Source organism: Sus scrofa, chromosome 7, assembly GCF_054392235.1.
Source record: "Sus scrofa isolate SSC_HxYL_T2T_F1_AM1 chromosome 7, Sscrofa_HxYL_maternal_Yorkshire_Landrace_v2.0, whole genome shotgun sequence".
Lineage (NCBI taxonomy): Eukaryota > Metazoa > Chordata > Mammalia > Artiodactyla > Suidae > Sus > Sus scrofa.
The window spans coordinates 56,678,143-56,702,307 of NC_139389.1; the positions used below are offsets into that span (position 1 = coordinate 56,678,143).

The window sequence follows — 24,165 nt, forward strand, 5'->3', positions numbered from 1 at the left end:
GCGGCGGGGGCGGGGGGACGGGGAGGAGGCGGGGCCCCGCGGGCAGCCCAGGGCGCCGGGCTCGTGCGCGGGAGGAGGGGCGTCGCCGACAGTCCCGGGTCTCAGTCCACTCCTTTTTCATCCTTTTCTCACGGTCCATCTTCCGCCCTGGCCACATCACTACTCTTTCTCCTTCTCTGCCAGGAAGGCCAAGATGAACCGCCTCGCCCGTCTGGTGGGGTCCTTGATCTCCCGGAACCGGCAGGCACCAGGGGCCAAGGTGGTGCCTGTCCCCACCCCCAGAGTCTTCATCTCCCCGCTCAGTAACCACATTCCCCCGGTTGTCCCTTGTGCCTTGCAAAGAACTTCAACTAGAGGAAGTGGACAACTGTGAGTTCCCCGCCCCCCACACACAGCAGGAATTTGTCTTTCTACTGAGAAAGAACAGCTGCAGGGCCACGTTGTCTATTTTGCAAATCTGAAAAAAGGAATGATGATTTATAGGAGTCTGAGATAAATAAATGAACAGACATTTCCAGCTAAGGAAGCGATCACAGGGCTTGCTTCAGGGGAGAGAGTGTGATTAGACCAGGCTGTAACAACCTGTGAGGCACTCACTGGGACCAGGGACCTCTCATTTTACAGATGGGGAAACTGAGGCTCCTGGAGTTGATGGAAACGTTCCCAGGAAGTGTGCAGAGGGAGTCTGGACCCAGGTTTGACTTAAGGCAGTTGCTCACTCTGCTCTGTTGCAACCCGGGGCATTTTGGTGTGGTCAGAGCCTGTCGGGGCTGGCCTGTCAGATCCGAGCTCTTTCTGTCTCTCTCTCCCAGACAGGAGGCAAGAGGTTCTCAGCCCAGACTCTGCCTGTGAGGGCCCTGGGGGAGAAGATTCCTGCAGTTCTCTCCTGGGATTTGACGAGCAGGTCTGGATACAGCTCTTGAATCTGCACTTTTACCCTCAGGGTGATCCCTCCGTGCAGCAGTGGGACACTGAATCTTCCTGAAGATCAGCAGTGCCAGCAGACACTGTCTTTTCAGTGCCCTTGTCTGGATACCCCTTGGGTGTGAAATATCTGAGAAAAGACCGTGCTTTGCGGTTATTCGGAAAGTTAAGTGCCTGGCTTTGGGATACAAATGTCCTGCTTCTGTGATGTCCTATCCTTCAGGCGTGCAAGGACCACTTTATCTTTCTGCTCATCCCTGCCACCTGGAGAGTGGCAGGACTGAAGGCCCTAATATTAGATGTGAGGTCCCAAACTTGCTCCCTGTGCTGGATCCCCAGTGACCCTCCTTTGTGGATTATTCCAGAGGGCCCAAGGTAGGGTGGTTGGATGTGGAAGGCATTGGCCTGATCAGGTTTAGACTAATGTTTGGTTCTAGTCCTACCACAGATTCACTGTGTGACCTAAGCCAGTGGTTTGCCCCCACTGGGCATCAGTTTCCTCATCTGTAAAATGGGAGTAAATGCCCTGCATTCCAGAGTGGTTAAGTACAGTTTTACAGTGGTGGGTAAAACCCTGGTCCCAAGTATGGCACCGTAATAGTGATTCACCCCAAACACGGGCTCAGTCTTGGGCTCCCTGTCCTTCTATATCTGTGCCCACTTTCATGGAGAGTTCATCTGCTCCTCCGGTCCAGCTGGGCATCACTTCTGTGAGGTCTCTCTGTTGTGCTGGCCTGCTATACTTCGAGAGAGGGGTGGATGAGGACTGGTGCTGGCGACAGAGCCTTGCTGGGCCAGGCACAGTGGGCAAAGTTCTGGTTTCCATCTCTTGGTTATTTTAACTAATTAATTAATTTGACCAGCATGCGGAAGTTCCCAGGTCAGGGATGAAATCTGTGCCACAGCAATGACCTGAGCCACAGCAGTGACAACACCAGACCCTTAACCCACTATACCACCAAATAACCATCCTTTGGTTATTTGATCAAACACAATCTACATACTGCTGGGAAGGGGCTTTGCAGGTAGAATTAAGGTTTTGAATCTTTTGAATCTCAAGGATTCTCCTGGTTTATCTGAGGGGTCCTGGTGTAATCATGGGAACCCTTCAAAGCAGAAGAGGAAGACAGAAGAGTCAGGGAGAGGAAGCAAGAAAGAGCTCGGAGAACTTTGAGCCAAGAGAAAGACTCTATCCACCACTGCTGGCCTTGTCGGGGGCCACAAACCAAGGAATGTGGGTGGCCTCTAGAAGCTGAAATAACCCCAGGCCCCAGCCAGGAAGGAATTCTGCTGATGCCCTGAATAAGCTTGGAAGCAGATTTGTCCCCAGACCTCTGGAAAGGAAAGTGGGCTGCCTGACCCCCTTGCTTTGAGACCTGAAGCAGAGCAACCAGCCAGATCCACAAGGACCTCTGACCTCCATCCCTGGGCGATAATAAACACGTGCTCTTTTAAGCCTCTAATGTTGTGGCAATGGATTACTTAGCAAGAGGAAATGAAACGCCCAGGCTGACTGCCTCTGGTGACAGAGGGCTTGGCATGGTTTCAGCCCCTGGTGCCAAGTTTTTGCACTTCTGGAGCCTGGGAGGCTGAGAGAGGGGAGCAGGTCTCAGCCTCCACACTCAGGAGTCATTTACCTCCTACACATGTTAGACTTGGTGCCAAGTGCTTTACATGAATAAACTTTCTTAATTCCCTCTATTTCCCCCCATTATATAGATGAGGTGACTGAGGCACTTAAGTAACTGGTCTCAGGCCACGCAACTAATAATTGTGAAATAAAACTTATATTTTATGGCAAGACAAGAAAAAAATGTAAACATAAATTCTTCCCTACCTCTTTGGTCTCCTCTCTACTTCCACGGTGCCTTGCGAATCGGCATCATGCATAATCAGAGCTCCCAGGCATACAAAGCAACATTTTCCTAGTGTCAGCAAGATAAAAGCCTTAAAAGATAACATTTCTTCTCAGTCATATCAGGGGTCACATAACACACCAAGATGACATTTAGACCTATTGGATAGTACAGGGGAATCTACTCAGTGTTCTGTGATAGCCTATGTGGGAAAAGACTGAAGGGGAATGGATACATGTATATGCATGGCTGATTCATTTTGCTGTACACTTGAAACTAACACAACATTGTAAATCAACTATGCTCCAATAAAATTAGAAAAGAAAAAAAAAAGATGACACTTCCATCATGGCTCAGTGGAAATGAATCTGACTAGTCTTCATGAGGATGCAGGTTCCATCCCTGGCCTCGCTCAGTTGGTTAAGGATTGGCATTGCCCTGAGCTGTGGTGTAGGTTGCAGACACAGCTTGGATCTGGCATTGCTGTGGCTGTGGTGTAGGCCAGTGGCTACAGCTCTGATTTGACCCCTATCCCCGGGAACCTGCACACGCCTTGGGTACTGCCCTAAAATGAAAAAAAAAAAAAAAAGATGACACAGATCTGGATTATGTAAACGGTCAGTAATACATCATTTACAGCCCTCTGTCTCAAAAAAACTTCTGTAGCTGTGCCTTGATTTTTAACTGGCAGAACAGTTCTCAAAACTTTCTGAGTTGCTCTTCCCGGGTTATAATCCTCAAATTTGGCTCAAATAAGATTTTCCAATTCTTTCTTAGATCAACTGATTAATTTTTTGTCGACATAAGTAAGAGATCTGGGGTTTGAATCCCTGGCCAACTGAATTCAGAGTTCTCCTCAAGAGTAGGCATCTGCTGGAGTTCCTGCCATGGCTCAGCAGTTAGCGAACCTGACTAGCATCCATGAAGACTCGGGTTCAATCCCTGGCCTCGCTCAGTGGGGTAAGGATCCAGCGTTTCTGTGAGCTCTGGTGTAGGTCACAGACGCTGCTCGGATCTGGCATTGCTGTGGCTGTGGTGCATGTTGGCAGCTACAGCTCTGATTAGACCCCTAGCCAGGGATCCTCCATATGCTGCAGGTGTGGCCCTAAAAAAAGACAAGAAGACAAAAAAAAAAAAAAAAAAAAAAAAAAAAAAAAAAAAAAGGCGTCTTCTCCGTGGGAGCAGGAGAATGAAAGTGAGACCTGAGGCCCACCTGCCTTCCTGACTGTCAGGGCCTAGAATTCCCTGAGGTATCATCAGGGATCAGGCATCCGAGCAGCCACAGCTCCTGGACTCTGCAGTCATTGCCCAGATGCAGAATGCCTCCTGCTTACTGTTCTAGAATTGTTCCCACTCCACCTCCATTCATCCTTTTTCTTTAGGCCACATCTGCTGGTCATTCCCCTCTGCCCTGCAGAACTTTATCCTCTCCCCAGGTCTTAGCTACGGGTTTACTGATTTTCCAGAACACCTGTCAGAGTCACATCCTGGACCCTTACCAGATTTATTTCTGCCCTCTAGCTCTAGCGTATTATAATCATAATTGCCATAATCTAATATCATAACCACCATTTACATGGATTTTGTTCTTTAATGCTCATAACAAGCCTGCAAAGCTTCTTTGAGAACACACACACACACACACACACACACTTTAAAAAACTTTTTTTTTTAGTTAAAGTAAAAACACTGTTGGTTTACAGTGTTGTGCCAATTTCTGAAAAGTGACCCGGTCATACATATATATATATATATATATATATGACACACACACATATATATATATATATATATATATATACACACACACATTCTTTTTCTCATATTATCTCCCATCACGTTCTATCCCAAGAGATTGGATGTAGTTCCCTGTGCTATACAGTAAGACATCATTGCTTGCCATTTTAAATGTAATAGTACACCCACTTTCTAGATAAGGAAATTAGATTTAGAGACATTAAATGGGTCTGTTGGTAAGTGATAAGAGTTCTTTTCATGCCCACATGCTAGGTGAGCAGAGGATTAGTTAAGTAGTTTGGGTGGATGACAGACTGTAGGGATGCATGTATGGATGAATGAATAGAAGTAGGGATGGATAGATATATGGGAAAACGGCCTTCTGGCTGAAAGACTAAATGGACAGTTGGTTGGAAAAAAGGAAGAATGAATGGATAGATGGATAGATGGACTGGAGGATGGAGGGATGGATGGGTAGATGGATGGGTGGAACAATGGATCCATGGAGAGATGAAAGACCAGAGAGTTTGTAGAGTGGGAAAGGTAATGACTGAAGGAGTATAAGTCTGCATCAAAGAGCAAATTCAGTGGGATTGTTATATGAACTTGGACTTCCTGCATGTTCCATTGTTGGTGAGGAGACATCCTGCTTAGCCATCTTGGTTATTTCTCTTGCTGTGAGTCAGAAAAGTCCACCTGAAAATGCCCTCCAACTGCACGAGGAGGCATTGTTTTTCCCCTAGGAAGTCAAGGAACATGTGAATCACTGCACTCTTGGTTAAGCCCCAAAGATGCTGTAGTCACAGCCAAAGAAGTGTGAAGATTTGCAGAAAAGTCCAGAACCTGTGTTTCATCGTGGCCAGGATTGGGGTGAATGCAGTTAGGTTATGTTGTACAAGTGTAGGATCTGATCTTGTCATTGTTTTATTTATTAAAAGGTGATATTTTGTTCATCATGGATTTTTAAATTTTTGATATTTAAAAATAGTGCATTAAAATATTATTTATCTTGACTACTGAGGTTTTTTGGCACTTTCTTACATTTTGCACCTGAGGGGTATAGCTCACTTCTTTCACCCTTGTCCTGGCCCTGTGATGGAACACCAGTTTCTGGACTTTTCTGTAAACCCCCATACTCCTGTGCAGTGGGAGCTGATCCCTGTCCAGTTGGCTTCATTCTTGTGTCTGGGGGAGGCAGCATCCCAGGCCCTGGAGCCCAGAGCATGTCTGCTTCCAGGGTCTCCTTCAATCACTTGTTGCTCACAAATTCTCACTGCCTATACTCCTTTGCTTTCACTTAAGACCTTTTATGATATATCCCTATACTGCTGGCAATGTCTTCCATCAGTGCACTCACCAGTCCACAGGTGAGCTCCTCATCATGGGCACAGCATCACTTCTATCCCTTTCCTCCTGCCTTGTCCTCTCACCTCCACAGAAAATTCCTCTTCCTGAACTCCTGAATTAATCATGTGTGTCACTGTTATGCTTTACCCTGTACAGTTTTAGAGAGTGTCCGCCAGAGCTTATTGATTTTCAGTCTGCACTCATTTGGCCGTCAGTCTGCATTGTCAGTACTCATGCCACACAGGTGGTTAAATATTTTGAAAATCAGGTTTTTTCCTGTATCTTACCCTCCTCTGTGAGATGGAGGTAAAAACACCTAGGAGCTCAGGCACAGAGCCTGACACGCTGCAAGCTTGGCATAAATAATAGCAGTAGCAGGAGTTCTCCAGTGGTGCATTGGGTTAAGGATCTGGTGTTGTCATTGCAGGAGCTTGGGTCGCTGCTGTGGCGTGGGTTTGATTCCTGCCCAGGGAACATCCACATGCTGGGGGACATGGCCAAAAAGAAAAAAATTATAATTTTTTTGTACTATATATATATATTTTTTTTTTTCTTTTTTACTATAGCAATCGCAGGTGTTGTTACTACTTATTCTGAGTCAGATGGTAAAACCCTGGTGGTATTAAAGGTGATATTTGCAGGGCTTCAGGTCCCTGCTGAGAAAGGTTTGGATGTGCTGTACTCCCTTCCTGATGAGGCTCCCGAGGGGAACAGGGGGTTTGGGGGTGGGCATGAGGCTTGGAGAGAATGTTAGCAGCTGGGGCTGTGGGGAGGCTCCAGGCCTGGAAGAGGCAGTGACTGGAGAGGAGTAGCTGGTTTGCCCGGACCCTGGCCTGTGTGAGCAGGATATTCCTGGCTTCCTTTCCTGGCAATGAGAGATGAGCCTGGGCTGTTCCTGGGCCATGAGTCATTTGATCTGAGTGTGGGTAATAATTGCACAGTAAACAAACATTATTGCATAGGCTGTGATAAGGGGGATAAGGGGCTGACGAAAGGAAAATAGAATCAGGTTGGGGCAGAGGGGAGTCTTATAATTTCCTCCTCAAGCCTGGCTCTGGTACCTCTGGATGACTCCCCGGCCAGCCACTCGGGCACCCTGGCAGGCCCCTCCCACCTGACACTTGCCTGGTCCCCACTCTCCCTGAGCTCCTCACCAAACCTGCTCAGCCATCTCTCAGACTGTCCCTCATCAGAGACACCCATGCACCTCCAGGGATTTTGAGTTTCTGTTCCTTCAAGGCCCAGTTTAGGGGATTTCCTCTGAGAAGATCCCTGTGGTCAGTCCCCTGCCCCCCGTCTTTTCTTACTGGTTTTTTTTTTTTTTTTAAATGATGTCAAACCTATATAGTATACAAGTAACCATTTTAAAGTGTGCAATTCAGAGTTAACCCATTCACTGATCTATGTAATTTCTGATCACATCTAGAGTACTTTTTCAAAAAAATTTTTTTATGCCTGCACTTGTGGCCTATGGAAGTTGCTGAGATTGAGTCTGAGCCCCAGCTGTGACCTGCACCACAGTTGCAGCAATGCAGGATCCTTTAACCCACTGCACTACAGCAGGAACTCCTGGAGTATTTTTTAATGAACAGTTATATTCAGTTCTTCCTTACCTTTTTTTTTCTTTTCTTTAAAAAAAAATCTGGCTAGGGGAGTCTCCACTTCAATTCCCCACCCTCCTCTTTTTTTGGGCCACGCCAGCAGCCTGCAGAAATTCCTAGGCCAGGAATTGAACGCACACCACCACAATGACCTGAGCCACAGCAGTGACAACGCCAGATCCTTAACTACTAGGCCATTAGGGAACTCCAAATTAACCATTTCACAGTGTATAATTCAGAGGCATTTAGTGCTTTCACAACATTGTACAACCAGTTTCAAAGTTTTTTTGTTTTTTTTTTTTTATCATCCCCTAAAGAACTCCCCACACACAGCAATTAACGCCCCCCTCCTTCCCTCCATCCCCAACCCCTGGCAAAGATGAACTTGCTTTCTGTCTCTAATTTTGTCTGTTCTGAATGCTTTATATAAAAGAGAAAGACAAATACCATTTGATATCACTTATATCTGGAATCTAATATACGTCACAAATGAACCTTTCCATGGAAAAGAAACTCACGGACTTAGAGAACAGACTTGTTGCCAAGGGGGAGGGGGATGGACTGGGATGGACTGGGAGTTTGGAGATGCAAACTATTGCCTTTGGAATGGATAAGCAATGAGATCCTGTTGTATAGCACTGGGAACTCTATCTAGTCACTTATGATGGAGCATGGGAGGATAATGTGAGAAAAAGAATGTATATGTGTATGTGTGACTGGGTCACCTTGCTGTACTGTAGAAAACTGACACAACGCTGTAAACCAGCTATGATGGAAAAAATAAAAATCATTTAAAATATAAAATAAAAGGAATCATATACTATGTGACTTTCTGTGTCTGGCTCCTTTCACTTAGCATAATGTTTTCAAGATTCATTCAAGATGTAGCCTGTATCAGTTTTTTACTCCTCTTTAAGTCTGAATAATATTCCCTTATTGTGTTTATCCATTTATCTCTTGATAGATATTTGGGTTGTCTTCACCTTTTGGCTATTTTGAATAATGCTGCTGTAAATATTCACATACAAGTTTCTGTGTGGACACACATATGTTTTTATTTCCCTTGGGTATATACTAGGAGGGAAATGAGTGGATTATATGGTGATTCTATACTGGTTATTTTTTTTTGGCCGCACCTGTGGCATGCAGAAGTTCCTGGACCAGGGATGGAACCTGAGCCACAGCAGCGACAACACCAGATCCTTAATCGCTAAAGCACGAGGCAACTCCCTGGTGATTCTATGTTTAATTTTTTGAGGAATTGCCAGACTGTTTTCCACAGTTGCTCTACCATTTTATGAAGATTCCTATTTCTCTTGCAGAGACTTGTTATTTTCCATTTTGTTTTTGTTTTGTTTTTTATCATTGCCATCTTTGTGGGTGTGAAGTAGTATATATATATATATATATATATATATATATATATATTTTTTTTTTTTTTTTTTTTTTTTTGCTTTTTAGGGCCTCACTCAAGGCATGTGGAATTTCCCAGGCTGGGGGTCAAATCAGAGCTACTGCTGCCAGCCTACGCCACAGCCACAGCAACTCGGGATCATACACCACAGCTCATGGCATTGCTGGCAACCCACTGAGCGAGGCCAGGGATCGAACCCACATCCTCATGGATACTAGACGGATTACCTTCTGCTGTGCTACCAAGGGAACTTCCTTACTGTGGTTTTTGATTTGCATTTTCTTAAGGACCAATGTTGTTTAACATCTTTTCATGTGCTTATTGGCCATTTGCATATCTTCTTTGGAGAAATGTCAAGTCCTTTGCTTATTTTTAAATTGATTTGTTATCTTCTTGCTTTTGAGTTGAACGAGTTCTTTATATATGCTGGACACTAAACTCATCAGATATATCACTTGCAAAAAGATTCTGTCCCATTATGTAAGTTGCCTTTTAACTTTCCTGAGGATGTGCTTTGTTGCACAAAAATTTTTAATTTTGATGAAATCCGCTGTATCTATTTTTCCTTTCACTCCCCTTTTCTGGCAGCTCCTCTCTGAATCAGATTCTCTCATGGGTTAGGTGTGGTGCTGGGAGCCTCAGGAGACACCAGCTGAGGCAGGCCACCCCATGCCCATATGGAGTCTCATGGAAGGAAAGTGACACAGGTCTTTATTTGGTGTCTATGTTAGGGCCGCACCCGTGGCATATAAGGTTCCCAGGTTAGGGGTTGAACTGGAGCTACAGCTGCCAGCCTACACCACAGCCACAGCAACACCAGATCTGAGCCCCGTCTGCGCCCTACAGTAGCTCACGGCAACGCCAGATTCTTAACCCACTGAGCAGGGCCAGGGATCAAAGCTTTGTCCTCATGGATAGTAGTTGGGTTCGTTAACTGCTGAGCCACGACGGGAACTCCCAGAGTGCACATTTTAAATAGCAAAATGTTCATTTATTCAACAAATATTCACCATAGAATTTCATTTTGCACCGGGATCTGTGTGAGGCAGCAATGGATGAATGAGCCATGTGTTTGTTCTCGTGCAGTTTACGCTTTAGCGGGGGAGGACAGGAGTTAAGTAACACGTTATGCAATGAAAAGAAATGAAAGGCATGAGAATGTAAGATGGGGATGTTGTCTTCAAATATTTCTCTGGAGAGGTTGAGATCTGAACAAGGGGTAAGTGTGACCTCAGAAAAAAAGAGGAAGCAGCATATGCAAAGGTCCCCAGGTGGAAAAAAACTTGGTTGGAAACAGTGCAACCAGAGCCCAGAAAGCAATGGGGACAGGAGGTAGGCAGGGGAGAGATGGTGTGGGGCTTTTATTTTTTTCTATAATAAGGGCTGCACGTGTGGGCACATGAAATTTCCCAGGCCAGGGGTCAAAGCGGAGCTGCAGCTGCTGGCCTACACTACAGCCACAGCAATGCCATATCCGAGCCACATCCAAGACCTACACTGGATCCTTAACCCACTGAGTGAGGCCAGGGATCGAACCTACACCCTCAGGGATACTATGTCGAATTCTTAATCCACTGAGCCACAACAGGAACTCCAAGGTGTGGAGCTTTGGAAGTCACACTGATAATACCCTACTTTATCCTGAGAGCTGCGGGTGATGCCCTAAGGGAATTATTCTAAGGAGAAGGATGATATGACCAGATCTTTGTCAGAAAAGATCACTTTGGTCATAGCAGGAAAATGGATTAGAGGAAGGATAAATGCCAAAAGAGGATGTAGGAAGTTGAGGTTGTTGAGATGGCAAGCTGACGCAAATCCAGTCAAAGGACAATAGTGGCCTGGTCTAAAGTGGTTTTCAAAAGGGGGTTGTGAGGTTGAAATTACAATTAGAGTAATACTAAGACAGCTTTTGCCCTTTTCAATCTTATTCTCTCACGAATGTGCAGTAGAGTTTTCCAAATGCTCACGCAGAAGCAGATAGGGGGTCCAACTGGCTCACGCCAGACACTGAGACTGACAGAGATTTGTGAAACAAAAAGTGATGCCATTTTCTTCATTAAATTGTTTTCACTTTTGAAAACTCAGTAGCTTTTCATTAAAATAGGTTATTTATGTCAATACCTAATTGGCTTGGTATCGTTGTTTAAATTTTTTTTTCCATTTTTGGCTGCCCCATGGCATATGGAGCTTCCAGGCCAGGGATCAGATCTGAGCCGAAGCTGTGGCAATGTCGCATCCTTAACCTGCAACCAGAGCCCAGAAAGCAATGGGGACAGGAGGTAGGCTGGGGATTGAACCTTCATCCCAGTGTTCCCAAGATGCTGCCGATCCCATTGTGTCACAGCGGGAGATCCTAAAATTTTTTTAATTGTAAAGACACACAACACAAATTTACCATCTTAACCATTCGACCCTTCCTTCCTCCCTTTCCTCCTTCCTTCCTTCTTTCTTTCTCTTTCTTCTCTCTCTCTCTTTTGTTCTTTCTTTTAAAGGCTGAATATCATTTCATTGGGTGTATATACCATGTACACTTGAATCGACCACACATTTTGGTTATTGTGAATAATGCTGCTCTGAAAATGGATATACAGTTATGTCTTCGAGACCCTGCTTTCAATTCTTTTGGGTGTATCCCCAGAAGTGAAATTTCTGGTGTTACTGTTGTTTTTAAATGAATAAATGATTTAAAAACTTTCCTGAAGTTTTAGTTTCAAACAAAATAATCAGTAACACAATTATATTATACTGATATAACACACTTATGGTGTTTTTTTTTTTCCTTAGGGGAGTCCTCAATAGTTTTTTCTTTTTTTTTTTTTTAGGGCCGCACCCGAAGCATATGGAGGTTCCCAGGCTAGGGGTCTAATCAGAGCTGTAGCCGCTGGCCTACACCACAGCCACAGCAATGTGGGATCCAAGCTGCGTCTGCAACCTACACCACAGCTCACGGCAATGCCGGATTCTTAACCCACTGAGTGAGGCCAGGGATTGAACCCACAACCTCATGGTTCCTAGTCGGATTTGTTAGCCACTGAGCCACGACAGGAACTCCATGGGGAGTCCTCAGTAGTTTTTAAGAGTATGGAGAGGTTCCTGAGGTCCCTGAATGTTCGGTATCCACTTTGCAAATAGAGGACTAGAGCCTTTTGTTCACATACAGTGATCAGCCGAGATGGCTAGGGGCTACATTGCCCCTGTAGTGAAGAGAGCACCTGTTCCTACCAAATCTGTATTTTCCAGCATGGAGCACACGTTTTCAGTGTGTGGGCATCTAGTTGAGCCCACTGCCAGAACCTCGCGCACATAGACCATGTGGCAGCTAATCGCCTCTATAACCCCAGTTGTATGTGAGAGCTGCTCACCCAGGGTGGCGGCGGAGGCTATGAGAGCTGTGGCCTGGCTGGGAAGATAATTAGGAGGTGAACATTGACTGGATCAGGTCACCCTTTGAGGTGGGTGTCGAGGGTGACCTCCGGGTTTCTGGCTTGCACAACTGGGTGGGGGTGCTGAGGAGGCCCAGGTGTGGTGGGGAAGTTGATGAGGCCAGTTTGGTCCAGTGGTGTGACGCATGCAGGTGGAGACAGCCTCCAGGGAGTTGGTTACAAGGAGCCTGGAGGGAGGTGTGAGCTGGAGTTAGAAACCCGAGGGTTATTTGCTGATGTTTCCTCTTCAGCTAGGTCGCAGCGTTAGGAGGTCAGGAGCAAGGGTGGATGCTGGCTCCTGAGGCATGCATGCCCTGGCACTCGGTAAATGCTTGGAGGCCAGGTGGGTCTCAATCCTCCTGAGACAACAACAACCCACCTCTCCAGACACTCCTTCCCCAGCAGCCAGCGAGGTCTCAGGCAGGGCTGCTACTAGGAAGGATACCATCAGCCTCAGACACAGGGTGACAGCAAAGGGCTGGTGAGGGGGCAGCCAGATGCCAAGAGGCCATGTCACCTGCCATCGTGAAACCCACTTACACCAAAGGATGCTGGTGGACCAGGTGTAATCTTTCTCCAATGTCCTGGCCTTTAAAAAGCTCCTTCGTGGAGCTGGGGCCCAGAGACAACCTCCCAAACCAAGCAACCAAACACAAACCAGCGGAGAAGGTAACCAAGGTCCCGGCCCCTCCCCTCAAATGAGGTCCTAGCCTGGAGCAATGCTATTTCCTTTCTCAAACTAGAGCTGCCATCCTACACTTCAGTGGGAAAAGGGGCCTGATGCCTCGCTGAACTGCCCTGGAGGGAACCTGGGGCAAAAGGAAAAATCAGTAATACTGGTCCCGCCTTTATGAAAAATTGGATATTTTGTCCTTAATGGATTTTTTTTTCATTTTTTTCTTTTTAGGAAGCTCCAAGGCTATGGCTTGAATTGGAGCGGCAGCTGCCGGCCTACACCACAGCCACAGCAACACAGGATCCGAGCCTCATCTGCCACCAACACCACAGCTCAGGGCAACGCCTGATCCTTAACCCACTGAGTGGGGCCAGGGATAGAACCTGCGTCCCTATGGATATCAATTGGGTTCATAACCTACTGAGCCACAGTGGGAACTCCCTGTTCTTCATGGATTTTCACATTAATTTTTTTTGTGACTTTACTTATCTCTCTTTTTTCTTGGCTGTGCTCATGGCATATGGAACCCATGCCACAACAATGACCAGAGCCACAGCAGTGACTGTGTTGGATCCTTAACATACTAGGCCACCAGGGAACTCTGATTTTTCATGTTAATTTTGACATTTAAAAAATATTGCATTAGAGTGTTACCTGTATTATTAGTTTTGGGGGGCAGCTCCTTATATTTCACACCTGAGGGGGGTATTTCTCTTGTCTCACCCTAATCCTGGCCCTGAAAAAGCCTCAGAGAAATGCCCAGTGCCTCACACCGACCCAGACCATGAGCCGCTGTACACAGGTGAGTGCTGACATCACGGCCTCTTGAACACGGCATCCAGATTGCAGGTCAGATGTCCCAGCCTTGGGCAGCCTTAGCACTGCCCTGCTTGATTGTGCTTGTGGTCCTTGTCACCCTGCCCTGGCTATTTAAAAAAAATTGTCCACTGCCTACTGCCCACCAGAATGGAAGTCTCATGAGGGCAGGGACCTCGACTTACTTGTTTATTACGAAGTTGGCAGTGCCCAAGATGATCTGAAATAAAGAAAGAGCTCTACACATAGTTCATGAAGGAACGAACAGCTAATGGCTATCAAGCACTGGCCACGGGCGAATCACCTCACGTGTAGCAGCTTGTAGCTGCTCACAGGTGTCAGCAAACTTCATTGCTGTTCGGTGTCTGAAGCAAACAGAAAAGCAGTTACAGAGGCTGCTGGCTGCAGGTCCCAGGAAGTTCTGCAACTGGGTCTCATTTCCCAGCAGGGCCTCATGCTTGTGAGTGAGGGGTGGGTCCTGGGCTCCCCCACTGATGGGTGATTGTGAGGAGGCGTCTGGGGTGGACCCAAGGCGCCTTCTCTGGGGGCAATGCTCAGACTCTTCCTCCTCCGTGCACATCTGCTCATCTTCCTCTGTCCTCCCCCGAGGCTTGGGGTGGTGGCCTTGCCTGGCTCTGGCCCTGGGGCTGCCCTCCTCTTTGGGAATCCTTTCCCCACCCCCCAGCTTCCTCTGGCTTACTTTTCTCCATCGTCCCTCCACTGCTTTGCCCAACAAGACGCATGCTTTTTCCTGAGCCAGCATATCCATTCACGCTTCTGGGCTTCTGCTGGTTCCCCTGCCCAGCCTGGCAAATCATCCTTCCTTATCTTGCAGCCTCTCATATCTCAGTGGAGCTTTTTTCAAACCCCTCCCCTCCGCCACTATAGTGTCCTTTTCTCCTTGGTGTCCCCAAGGCACTTCCTGCACATCCTGTGACAGTGCAGCTCCAGTGGTCTGTGGCTCTAGAAACTTAAAGATGGCTGCACAGTCTTGGCACCTCTTCCCATCGAGAGGAGGAACTGGATCGCCTTCCGCTGGAGACCAGGCTGGCCTTGGTGATGTGCTTGACCAAGAGAATGCTGTGGGTGGGAATTCTGGGGCTAGGGCAGAAGAAGCCTTGCAGCTTCTGCCTGAGTCTCTTGGAAGGCTGCTTTTTGGAAACAGCTGCCACACTGCGAGAAGCTCAAGCCACGTGGAGAGGCCATGCAGGGATGCTCCAGTCGACAGCCCCAGCCCAGCTCCCAGCTGACATCAGCTTCCAGCCACATGAGAGCACCGTCTTGGAGCCTTACAAATGACTCCATCCCAGGTTGCTTTATGACTGCCACCTCACAAGGGACCCCGAGTAAGAACCATCCGCTGAGCCCAGTCAACACACTGTGAAAGATTCGTTTGAGCCGTTAAGTTGTGGAGTGATTTGTTTCTGCTGCAATAGAAAACAGCCACAGTCTTCCTCATCGGACTCTGAGTTCCCCCAAAGCGGGGACGGTGCCCTTATCACTCCAAATCTTTGGTCTGAGCCCAGGGGCTGATGAGGCTCATCAAACATCCTTTGAATGCATAAATGAAACCCAGCAAAATGCCACTGTTCACCCTGAGATAGAATAGATTTATTAGCAAGAGGTAATCAGGAAACATATATTTTTACAAAAATGGAAATCTCTTTTTTTTTTTTCCAAACAAGCTGTAAGTTGAAATATTGTAGGACTTGAAAGAGAATTCTCATACCACTAGGTATTGCTTACAGCAAAAGTTGTCTGTTTGTCGGAGTGGAGCATGCCTGCCACTTCAGAGTTAACCTGTGTTTTCTATCCTGTACAATGTAAAAAATAGATGGTAATATTCACAGAATAAGCACTACAGTACTATATTCCTGCTAGAAGGCATTTAGACAGGACTACAGTATATGCAATAAAAACACTTGGTTATTGATTTCCTAATTCTACAGTGTGGGACTACTGTCACAAGGCATACAGACTTGGAGCATCTCAACGTAAGCTTGTAGGGACCGTTAGGCGGATCAAAGAGGAAAAGTGACATCTTTTGTGTGTTCCCGACTTGCAGTGAATGCTGGGCGGCGGTCGGCAGAAGTAGACGTGACTTTGTGTGTGAGTCTCTTTTTTTTCCTCAGGAGGGGTCCGGGGCCTCGTCCAGTGTTATTGAGACTGCTAGTCATGCTACCTGGTATTATTCCTAGAGCGAGGAGGAGCGACGTGGTGCCCGAACGAGGTGGCGGCGTTGGTGTCGCGGGGCGTGGTTCTCAGCGGTCAGGGCTCCCTTCCCTCCGGGTCACTGGGAGACGCGGAGTTTTGAGACCTGTGATTTCGGCTGAAAAAGCTGCTTTGGAAATTGGCATCACCATCAGCGGGAAGATTGGTCGGTGACTGGACTTCAGGGTATGGTCCCCTCCCACCCCCACCCCCTGCCTCCCTCCCACCCCCCACCCAGTTAGAACAACTACATGGAACATGCCGGAGGATGGTGAGTGGCCAACTCAACCCAGCGCCCTGGGCTGGGGACGGACAGAAGCAGGACTGGTGCCTAAGGTTCGTCAATGCACGGGTTCTGTTGTCCCTTCCGAGAAGAGGGAGGGGCTGGGAAGGACAGACCTAGAGTAGAGTCTGTTGAAAAGAAACCAGGCACTGCGGGAGACCAGGGGTGGGAGGTGGGGGTGGGGGTGGGCCAAGTCTTAAACGCTGCAGAAATTCATATTCTGGTTCTACAGGAATCTAAGAACGAGAACGGATTCGTATTCTTGGAGAAGCACATACTAAAGAAGAAAATCCAGAGAAACCAAACGAATATATACAATATCATAGAGCACGTGTCCGTGGGAGCGGCTGGGGCTGGGCTGGGTACAGCTTCAGGTGGGGAGTTTTGGTTCTATTCGGAGAGAAGACTCGTAGAGGCTTTCTTCATCCATTACAAAAGACTGGTCCAGTAAATACTGGGTTACCTGAGAAAAGGAAAGGAAAAGATGAAAAGGAATGGCAGGGCTATGGGACCTCCATAATACTATGCGGATGGCGGGTATCCCCCGGGAACCTGGTGCTGTCGTGGAGGTGAGTGGCATCAGGCTCGCAGATGAGGGAAACATGCATCAAGCAGTGTTGTGTCTTTTATTATTTTTCTTAATATTTTAATATTATCCTTTTTTTTTTCTTTTTCTTTTTGGGGCCACACCTGCAATTCATCTTCCTGGGCTAGGGGGTTGAATCAGAGTTATAGCTAAAGAACTACGCCACAGTTACAGCAACGCCAGATCCGAGCTGTGTCTGTGACCTACACCAGCAGCTCCTGGCAACACCAGATACTTAACCCACTGAACGAGGCCAGGGATCCAAGCCTCATCCTCACGGATACTAATTGAGTTCTTAACCAGATGAGCCATAATGCAACTCCGGTATTATCTTAGTATTTGTCTTCACAGGAATATGAAATCACATCTGATCAAAATTACTCTTGACCACCATTGCTTTGGTTGTATGTTAAATGAAATATTTTGGGCTCATATTAAGAAATCATCTCTATCTATAAACCTAAAATGTCAGTTGTAAGGAGCTCCCTGGTAGCCTAGCAGTTAAGGATCCAGTGTTGTCACTGCTGCAGCTTGGGTCATTGCTGTTGGGCAAGTTCAGTCCCTGGCCTGAGAATGCCCACATGCCGTGGGCAAGGCTAAAAAAAAAAAATGTCAACTGTAGAATCTGGGTGGTGGATGTATAGGGGTTCACAATTGCAATATTTCTGTATGTTGGAAAAATGTACTTAAACATCAGGATTACACAGCACTGAGAGATACTCACCCAAGAGAAGCGAGTGGAAACTGAGGCCATGTAAGTAAAGAGCCTCCTTTTTTTAAAAAAAAATATAATGATTTTTATTTTTTTTTCATTATAGCTGGTTTACAGTGTTCTGTCAATTTTCTACTGTACAGCAAGGTGACCCAGTTACACATACATGTGTAGATTCTTTGAGGCTCACTCCAGGGCAGAGTCTTAGGAAAATTAGAAGATTCACTGTGTGGATTACACTATTCTTGTTCCTCCTCCCTCCCCACTTCACTTTGCATTGCTCCCAAGAGTGTTGCTGGGTTCCTGCACATTAAATATGCCATGAAAGATCAGAGCCCAAAGCTCACAGGCAGACCCCAGGCCCCATGCCACCCCTTCATTCTTCCCACCCCTGCTTCAGAAAGAATCTTTCCAGGAGTTCTTGCTATGGCACAGTGGGTTAAGAATGCAACTATAAGAGCTCCCATTGTGGCGCAACAGGATCAGCAGCATCTTGGAAGCACTGGGACGTGGGTTCAACCCCTGGCCTAGCACAGTGGGTAAAGGATCTGGCATTGCCATACCTGTGGCTTAGTTCAAGGCTGCGGCTCTGATCTGATCTCTGAGTGAAAGCTCTATACGCCGGGGTGGGGGGTGGAGGAAGAAGAATCCAACTACAGTGGCTCTGGTGGCTGCAGAGGCTCAGGTTGAATCCCTGGCCTGGCGCAGTGGGTTAAAGGATCCAGTGTTGCCGCAGCTGTGGCTCAGATTCTACCCCTGGCCCAGGAACTTCCATATGCTGTGGGTATGGCCAAAAAAAACCCCCAAAACTTTCCGAGGCTCATTGACGTGTCAGTTGTTTGGAACCAAAGGTTCCCCCCCCCACCCCCCAGCCCTGCACACCACCTCCAATAGAAACCCAGTGCAGAGAAGGAAAAAAAAATTTCTTACTACATATTTAGCTGACGGCTGCTTGAGAAAAATCAGTCTTGGTTGCGTGATAATTACCCCTCCGCTACAGCGAAGGACAGAACTGCCTGTCTAGGGTGCTGATCATGAGTCACAGATGAAATGATTACAATCTCTGATTAGTGGCTCCCATGCAGCACCTCTAGGGAGACAGCCTCAGATATCACAGTCAAGATTCATTCACATCCACTGAGAAAGATGTGGTGATCTCACAGACGTGTGAGACAGACGAGGCCTTTTTCTCTAGCTAGTAGCTTTCGGTGAGCAGCCCTTTCTCGACTATAACATTTCCACCCTCCCAGACACTCCGGGATATGGCAGACTGGTTAGTTAGTTTCCTCTGAGATAAGTATGCTCTAGACCAATTTCCATAGAAAGTTGTTCTGCTTCAGTAGGAGATTGGCAGCAAATACCACCACAGCAAAGCTATTAAGGAAGGAGTCTGAAGCGCAGTAACATTTACTTGTATTGTGCCTTGGAGCTGAAGGGCAAGTTTAAGAAGGGACCCAAGGCCTAATACAGCGCCTGGCATGCAGTAGGTGCTCAATAAATACTCATTGAATGAGAGAATGAATGAACCACAAGGAAAAAGTGGCACGATAGGTTAGGACCCTGATTTTTCTTCACTATTGTGTTGTCAGCTATAAAAGAGATTGTGAGCTCACAGAACATGGCTGGGGAACAGATTCTTAAAGGGAACATCTATCATTAAGGAAAGTAGGAGGGAAAACTCATAAGAGTCCGGCTTCCTGGTGTGTTCGGGGATCTGTCTGGAGCTGGATATTTTTTGTGAACTGCAAACGAGAAGGTTAAAAGCCTGGATGGAATGTCAGTGCATCTCTGGGCAGAGAAAACAGTCACAGGATTCAGAGTAATCGGAGTCTGGATTAGCAAATGTCAGTTATTTTATCTGTAAAATGGGGCTTGGAGTTCCCGTCGTGGCTCAGTGGAAACGAATGTGACTAGGAACCATGAGGTTGCAGGTTCGATCCCTGGCCTCACTCAGTGGGTTAAGGATCCAGCATTGCTGTGAGCTGTGGTGTAGGTTGCAGACGCAGCTCGGATCTGGCGATGCCGTAGCTGTGGTGCAGACTGGCAGCTGTAGCTCCAATTAGACTGCTAGCCTGGGAACCTCCATATGCCATGGGTGCGGCCCTAAAAAGACAAAAAAAAAAAAAAAAATGTGGCTAACGGCACAGGGTTTGAAGAGTGAAATGAGACTAACATGCCAACCACCCTCCATACACCCCCAGCATCTTTTAAAAATGCAAATTGATCCAGTTCTGTAAGCTCCTTTCAGGGCTTCTCACTGCCCTTAGGACAAGCTTCTAGATCCTTCTAGAAGCCCATAGTCCCATTTGGTTCAGGCTGGTCTGATGCTACTCACAGCCGCCACTTGGGGTCTCTGCACTTCTCAGAGGGGCCCTCCCACCTCACGAACGCCTGCCCCCAACTACCTGACCAGGATACCTCCTCCTAAGGTCTTTGCCCAGCCGAGGCTCTCCGGGCCCCAACAGACGCAGGCCCCTAGACCCATGCTCTCAGCCCTCTCTGATTCCTGGATGTGTAAGGCGTTTTTTCCCAGCCTTGTCGGTAGCAGCAAAAGACTGAAACAACCTAACTGTCCATCGATACAGAGGACTGAATAAATACATGAATTTTTCTACAGCCGCAAGTAAGAATGAGGGTGATTCTGCATCAATCAGAATGACCTCCGAGGTATGTCATTAAGGGAAAAAGAAGGATGCTGAGCGCCGTATAGTATGCTATATTATGATTAAAAAAGAGTTTTGCTGTGTTTGCATACACACAAAAAAATGGGTGATGTGGTGGCTTTGGGAGGGGAAGTTGGTGGCCCAGGGACTTTACGCTGTGTGCCCTATCTGTGAATTTTTCTTTCTTTCTTTCTTTTTTTTTTTTTTTTTTTTTTTGCTTTTTAAGGCCACACCTGCAGCCTATGGAGGTTCCCAAGCTAGGGGTCAAATCAGAGCTGCAGCTGCCGGCCTATGCCACAGTACAGCAATGCTGAATCCGAGCTATGTCTGTGACCTACATCCCAGCTCACGGCAACACCAGATCCTGAACCCACTGAGTGAGGCCACAGATCAAACCTGCGTCATCATGGATACTAGTCAGGCTCATTTCCGTTAAGCTGCAAGGGGAACTCCTCTATCTGTGAATTTTGAAACTAGCAAGTGTTTCAAAAAGGGGTGATAAACACTGCCTCTCTTGCCTCGGGGGAGACCAGACATGACCATAAACCATTCCACGGCGGGTCAGTCAGACAGGAACTGTAAGATGAGCACAAGTCCAGTTTTAAAGAGGGAGAACTCCTGGCTGGTCAGGAGACAGGGGGTGGGAGAGCAGGGCCCAGGGAGTTCAGGGAGGTGGCGTGGCTGGGTGCAGAGGGAAAAAGGAAGGAAGAAAGGCCGAGTAACCAGAGCACTGGGGAAACAGCAGAAGGGACTGCGAATGCTGCTGGCTTACCTTTGCTTGGTGCTCTATTTTGTAGGCTGTTTGTTGAAACTGGCGAATCTCTCTGATAATATGGGATATCTGTGGGAAAGAAGGAGGGTTTATATATTTATTTTTAATTTTAAAAATTATTATTATTATTTTTTTGGCTGTGCCTGTGGCATGGGGAAGTTCCTGGGCCAGGGATTGAATCTGCTGCATAGCAGTGACACAGGCTAGTGCAGTGATGATGCTGGATCCTTAACCCACTGAGCCACAGGGAATAAAAAGGAGAGTTTTAGAAGACAGCTTGCTCTCTTAGTATGAGCGTCCCCCACCCCGGGGGGGAACAGAAGGGGCCACGAGGGCTGTCAGTCTCTCTGCCTCCTGGGAGATTCCACTGAGGAGGTGTGGTTTTCTTTAAACAAGCAATATACTTCCAAGGTTGATACTTGTCAAGAATCTATAGGTTACAAGTGATAAAATAGAGTATCTGTCCTTTTCTGACTTGCTTTACTAAGCACAATACTCTCTAGGTCCATCCACATTATTGCAAATGGTAGAATTTCATTTTTTTATTTATTTACTGAAGTATAGTTGACACACAATATTACTAAGTTACAGGCATACAATATACTGATTCATAATTTTTAAAGGTTATACTCCATCTATAGTTATTATAAAATATTCGCTCTAGTCTCTGTGTTTGTACAACATATGCTTGTAGCTTATTTTATACATAATAGTTTGTGCCTCTTAGAATTTCATTCTATTTTATGGCTGAATAATATTCCAGTGTGTGGAATATATATATATATATATATATATATATTTCACAATTTTTTTTTAAGCCCACAGCTGTGGCACATGGAAGTTCCCAGGCTAGGGGCTGAATTGGAGCTTCAGCTGCTGGCCTAAGCCACAGCCATAGCAACACCAGATCTGAGCCATGTCTGCGACCTACACCACAGCTCACAGCAACGCTGGGTCCTTAACCCACTAAGTGAGGCCAGGGATCGAACCAGCATCCTCATGGATACTAGTTGGGTTCTTAACCCACTGAGCCACAAAGGGAACTCCCTATCACATCTTCCTTATCCTTTCATAGAATCTATTAAAATACTGAATCACTATGCCATAAACTGCCTGTTAGACAAAACCTTAGGAGGAAGCCCATGACACAGAGCTGATCCAGGTAAAGGTTCTCTGGTTGGAAGGAGAGGGGAGGAGGATGCCCAGTAACCAGGCTCCCTGCTTGAAGGGATCCTCCTCTTCCCTCCCAAGTCCTAGATATCTCTGGGGAAATCAGAAACCAATTTGCCTAGGAGGCGCTGCAGAAATGCTTCTGCTTCAGCCACATGAAGCAAGTGCTTACACGAACACCAACAGTCAGGATGCGAATCAAGAGCGGGCTTTGGAGTCAGACAGACTTGGGCCCCAGACCCAGCTCTGTCCTTTACTTAGGAGCGACCTTGGCTGAGTGACTCCAAGTTTCAGCCTGCTCTCTGTAAGGCGGAGAGATAACAGGAGCACCCACCCCTCAGACTGCAGGCAAATGCAGGTAAAGCTGGCGCAGGGCCCGCCGAATGCTAACTGCTCCTTAAAGGGAGTGACCCTCCTTAAGGAGAAGCCGGGTTCAGGCCCCCATGCACACGCCCTATTGGTCAGGCTGGGACTAGCTGGCAGAGCTCTGTTGGGTCTGGGGCTTGGGTCTGGGTTTTGATGCCTGAGGGCAACGCACCATTCTCATCTTGGAGAAGTTGACCAGGCCGTCCTCCGTGTAGTTGGGCGTCCCCTCTTCGATGAAGGCCAGGTCGGTGAGGTACATCCCCAGGTAAGGGACACACGGTGGGTCACAACTTCGAAGCAAATGGCATTAACAGACATTTTTCACTTAAAAACTTGAGCCTCTACCAAGAAAGAACACCCCACATGCAGCTCCTGCTTTGCTGGAGGAAAAGGGATTTCTTCTTCTTTTTTCAATTTTTTGTCTTTTTAGGGTTGCACCCACGGCATATGGAAGTTCCCAGGCGAGGGGTCGAATTGGAGCTCCTCCACAGCCACACCAGATCCGAGCCACGTCTGTGACCTACACCACAGCTCACGGCAACACCGGATCCTTAACCTATTGAGCAAGGCCAGGGATCGAACCTGCATCCTCATGGATCCTAGTGGGGTTTGTTAACTGCTGAGCCATGAAGGGAACTCTAAAAAGGGATTTTTAATCACCAAGACTAGTAGCAGCTCTTGGGCCTCTGATTGCCAGCTGGGTGTGAGGGTCAGTTCCCTGGGGTGCTGGGGGTGACATGGTGGTGGCTGGGGCCTGGGGCTTCCCCATCAATCACCCCCTCCACCCCTAGCCAGAAGGCCCTCCCCTACCTGTCTGCTTCCCTCCCAGATGGGGTCCCGGGGCTCAGCGGCTGGCCCCTCACAGCCCACCTTTCCAGTATGTGTCTCCACTGAAACTATCCCAATCCCACCCTAGAATCACCTCCCTGGGGGTGGGGTTCAGCCCCCACACCCATTCTTGCCACTCACCACCAGCCACCCCACCCAGCCCTCCCATCTCTTTCTCTCCCCGAGCCCTCTCTGCCTTGACTTGGTGCCCACAGGGATCTCCGCCCACTCAAGCTCTGGGCTGCCGGCGCAGGAAATCCTTGCCCTCTGAGATTTCTGTCCCGGGTGTGGCTTCTGGGCGGGGGGTTGGGTGACAGCTCCCACGACCGATGACTCTTGGGGACGGCCTTTTTGGGAGATAGGATCTGAGGCGATGGGCCAGGCCTCTCTGATCTGTGGCTCAGAAGCAGGGGCTCTTGTTAATTTCTTCATGACTTGTTCTGGTTCTTCTGGGTGGGAGAGCTGGGAAAGGGGGGGAGCAATTCTGGGATGGAGCGGCCACTGTACCCTGGCAGAGCTCCATAGAGTGCCTTCAGGAAACGCCTTGCACAGTGCTCCGCAGCCGCCTCTCAGCTCAGCACACGGATGCACGCATTACAGATGACTTTCATTTCTAGCCATCTCACCTCTGGCTCCTTGTGGCCATCCTGCCACTCCAGAGGCAGGTGAGCAGGAAGATGGGAGAGCACGAATAAAAACCTGGCCTCTGTTCCTCGCCTGCTTGCTGTGTGACCCTGGGCCAGTTCTTTCCCTCTCTGATCCTCAGGTTCCTCTCCTTCAA

At 47.5% G+C, this 24,165-nt stretch overlaps 1 protein-coding gene across 1 annotated transcript in view; it reads right to left on the reverse strand.

The window, feature by feature from the left end:
- Positions 1–15,382: 15,382 nt before the first annotated feature.
- RASGRF1 (Ras protein specific guanine nucleotide releasing factor 1) overlaps positions 15,383–24,165 on the reverse strand; it is a 125,546-nt gene continuing 116,763 nt past the window's right edge. Inside the window, exons 25-27 of the mRNA XM_003128446.7 lie at positions 22,729–22,846; positions 21,021–21,089; positions 15,383–16,750 (exon numbers count right to left, since the gene is read on the reverse strand). Of these exons, the coding sequence (XP_003128494.4) occupies positions 16,658–16,750; positions 21,021–21,089; positions 22,729–22,846 (280 nt within the window). The 3' untranslated portion in view covers positions 15,383–16,657. The remainder of the gene's footprint in view (positions 16,751–21,020; positions 21,090–22,728; positions 22,847–24,165) is intronic.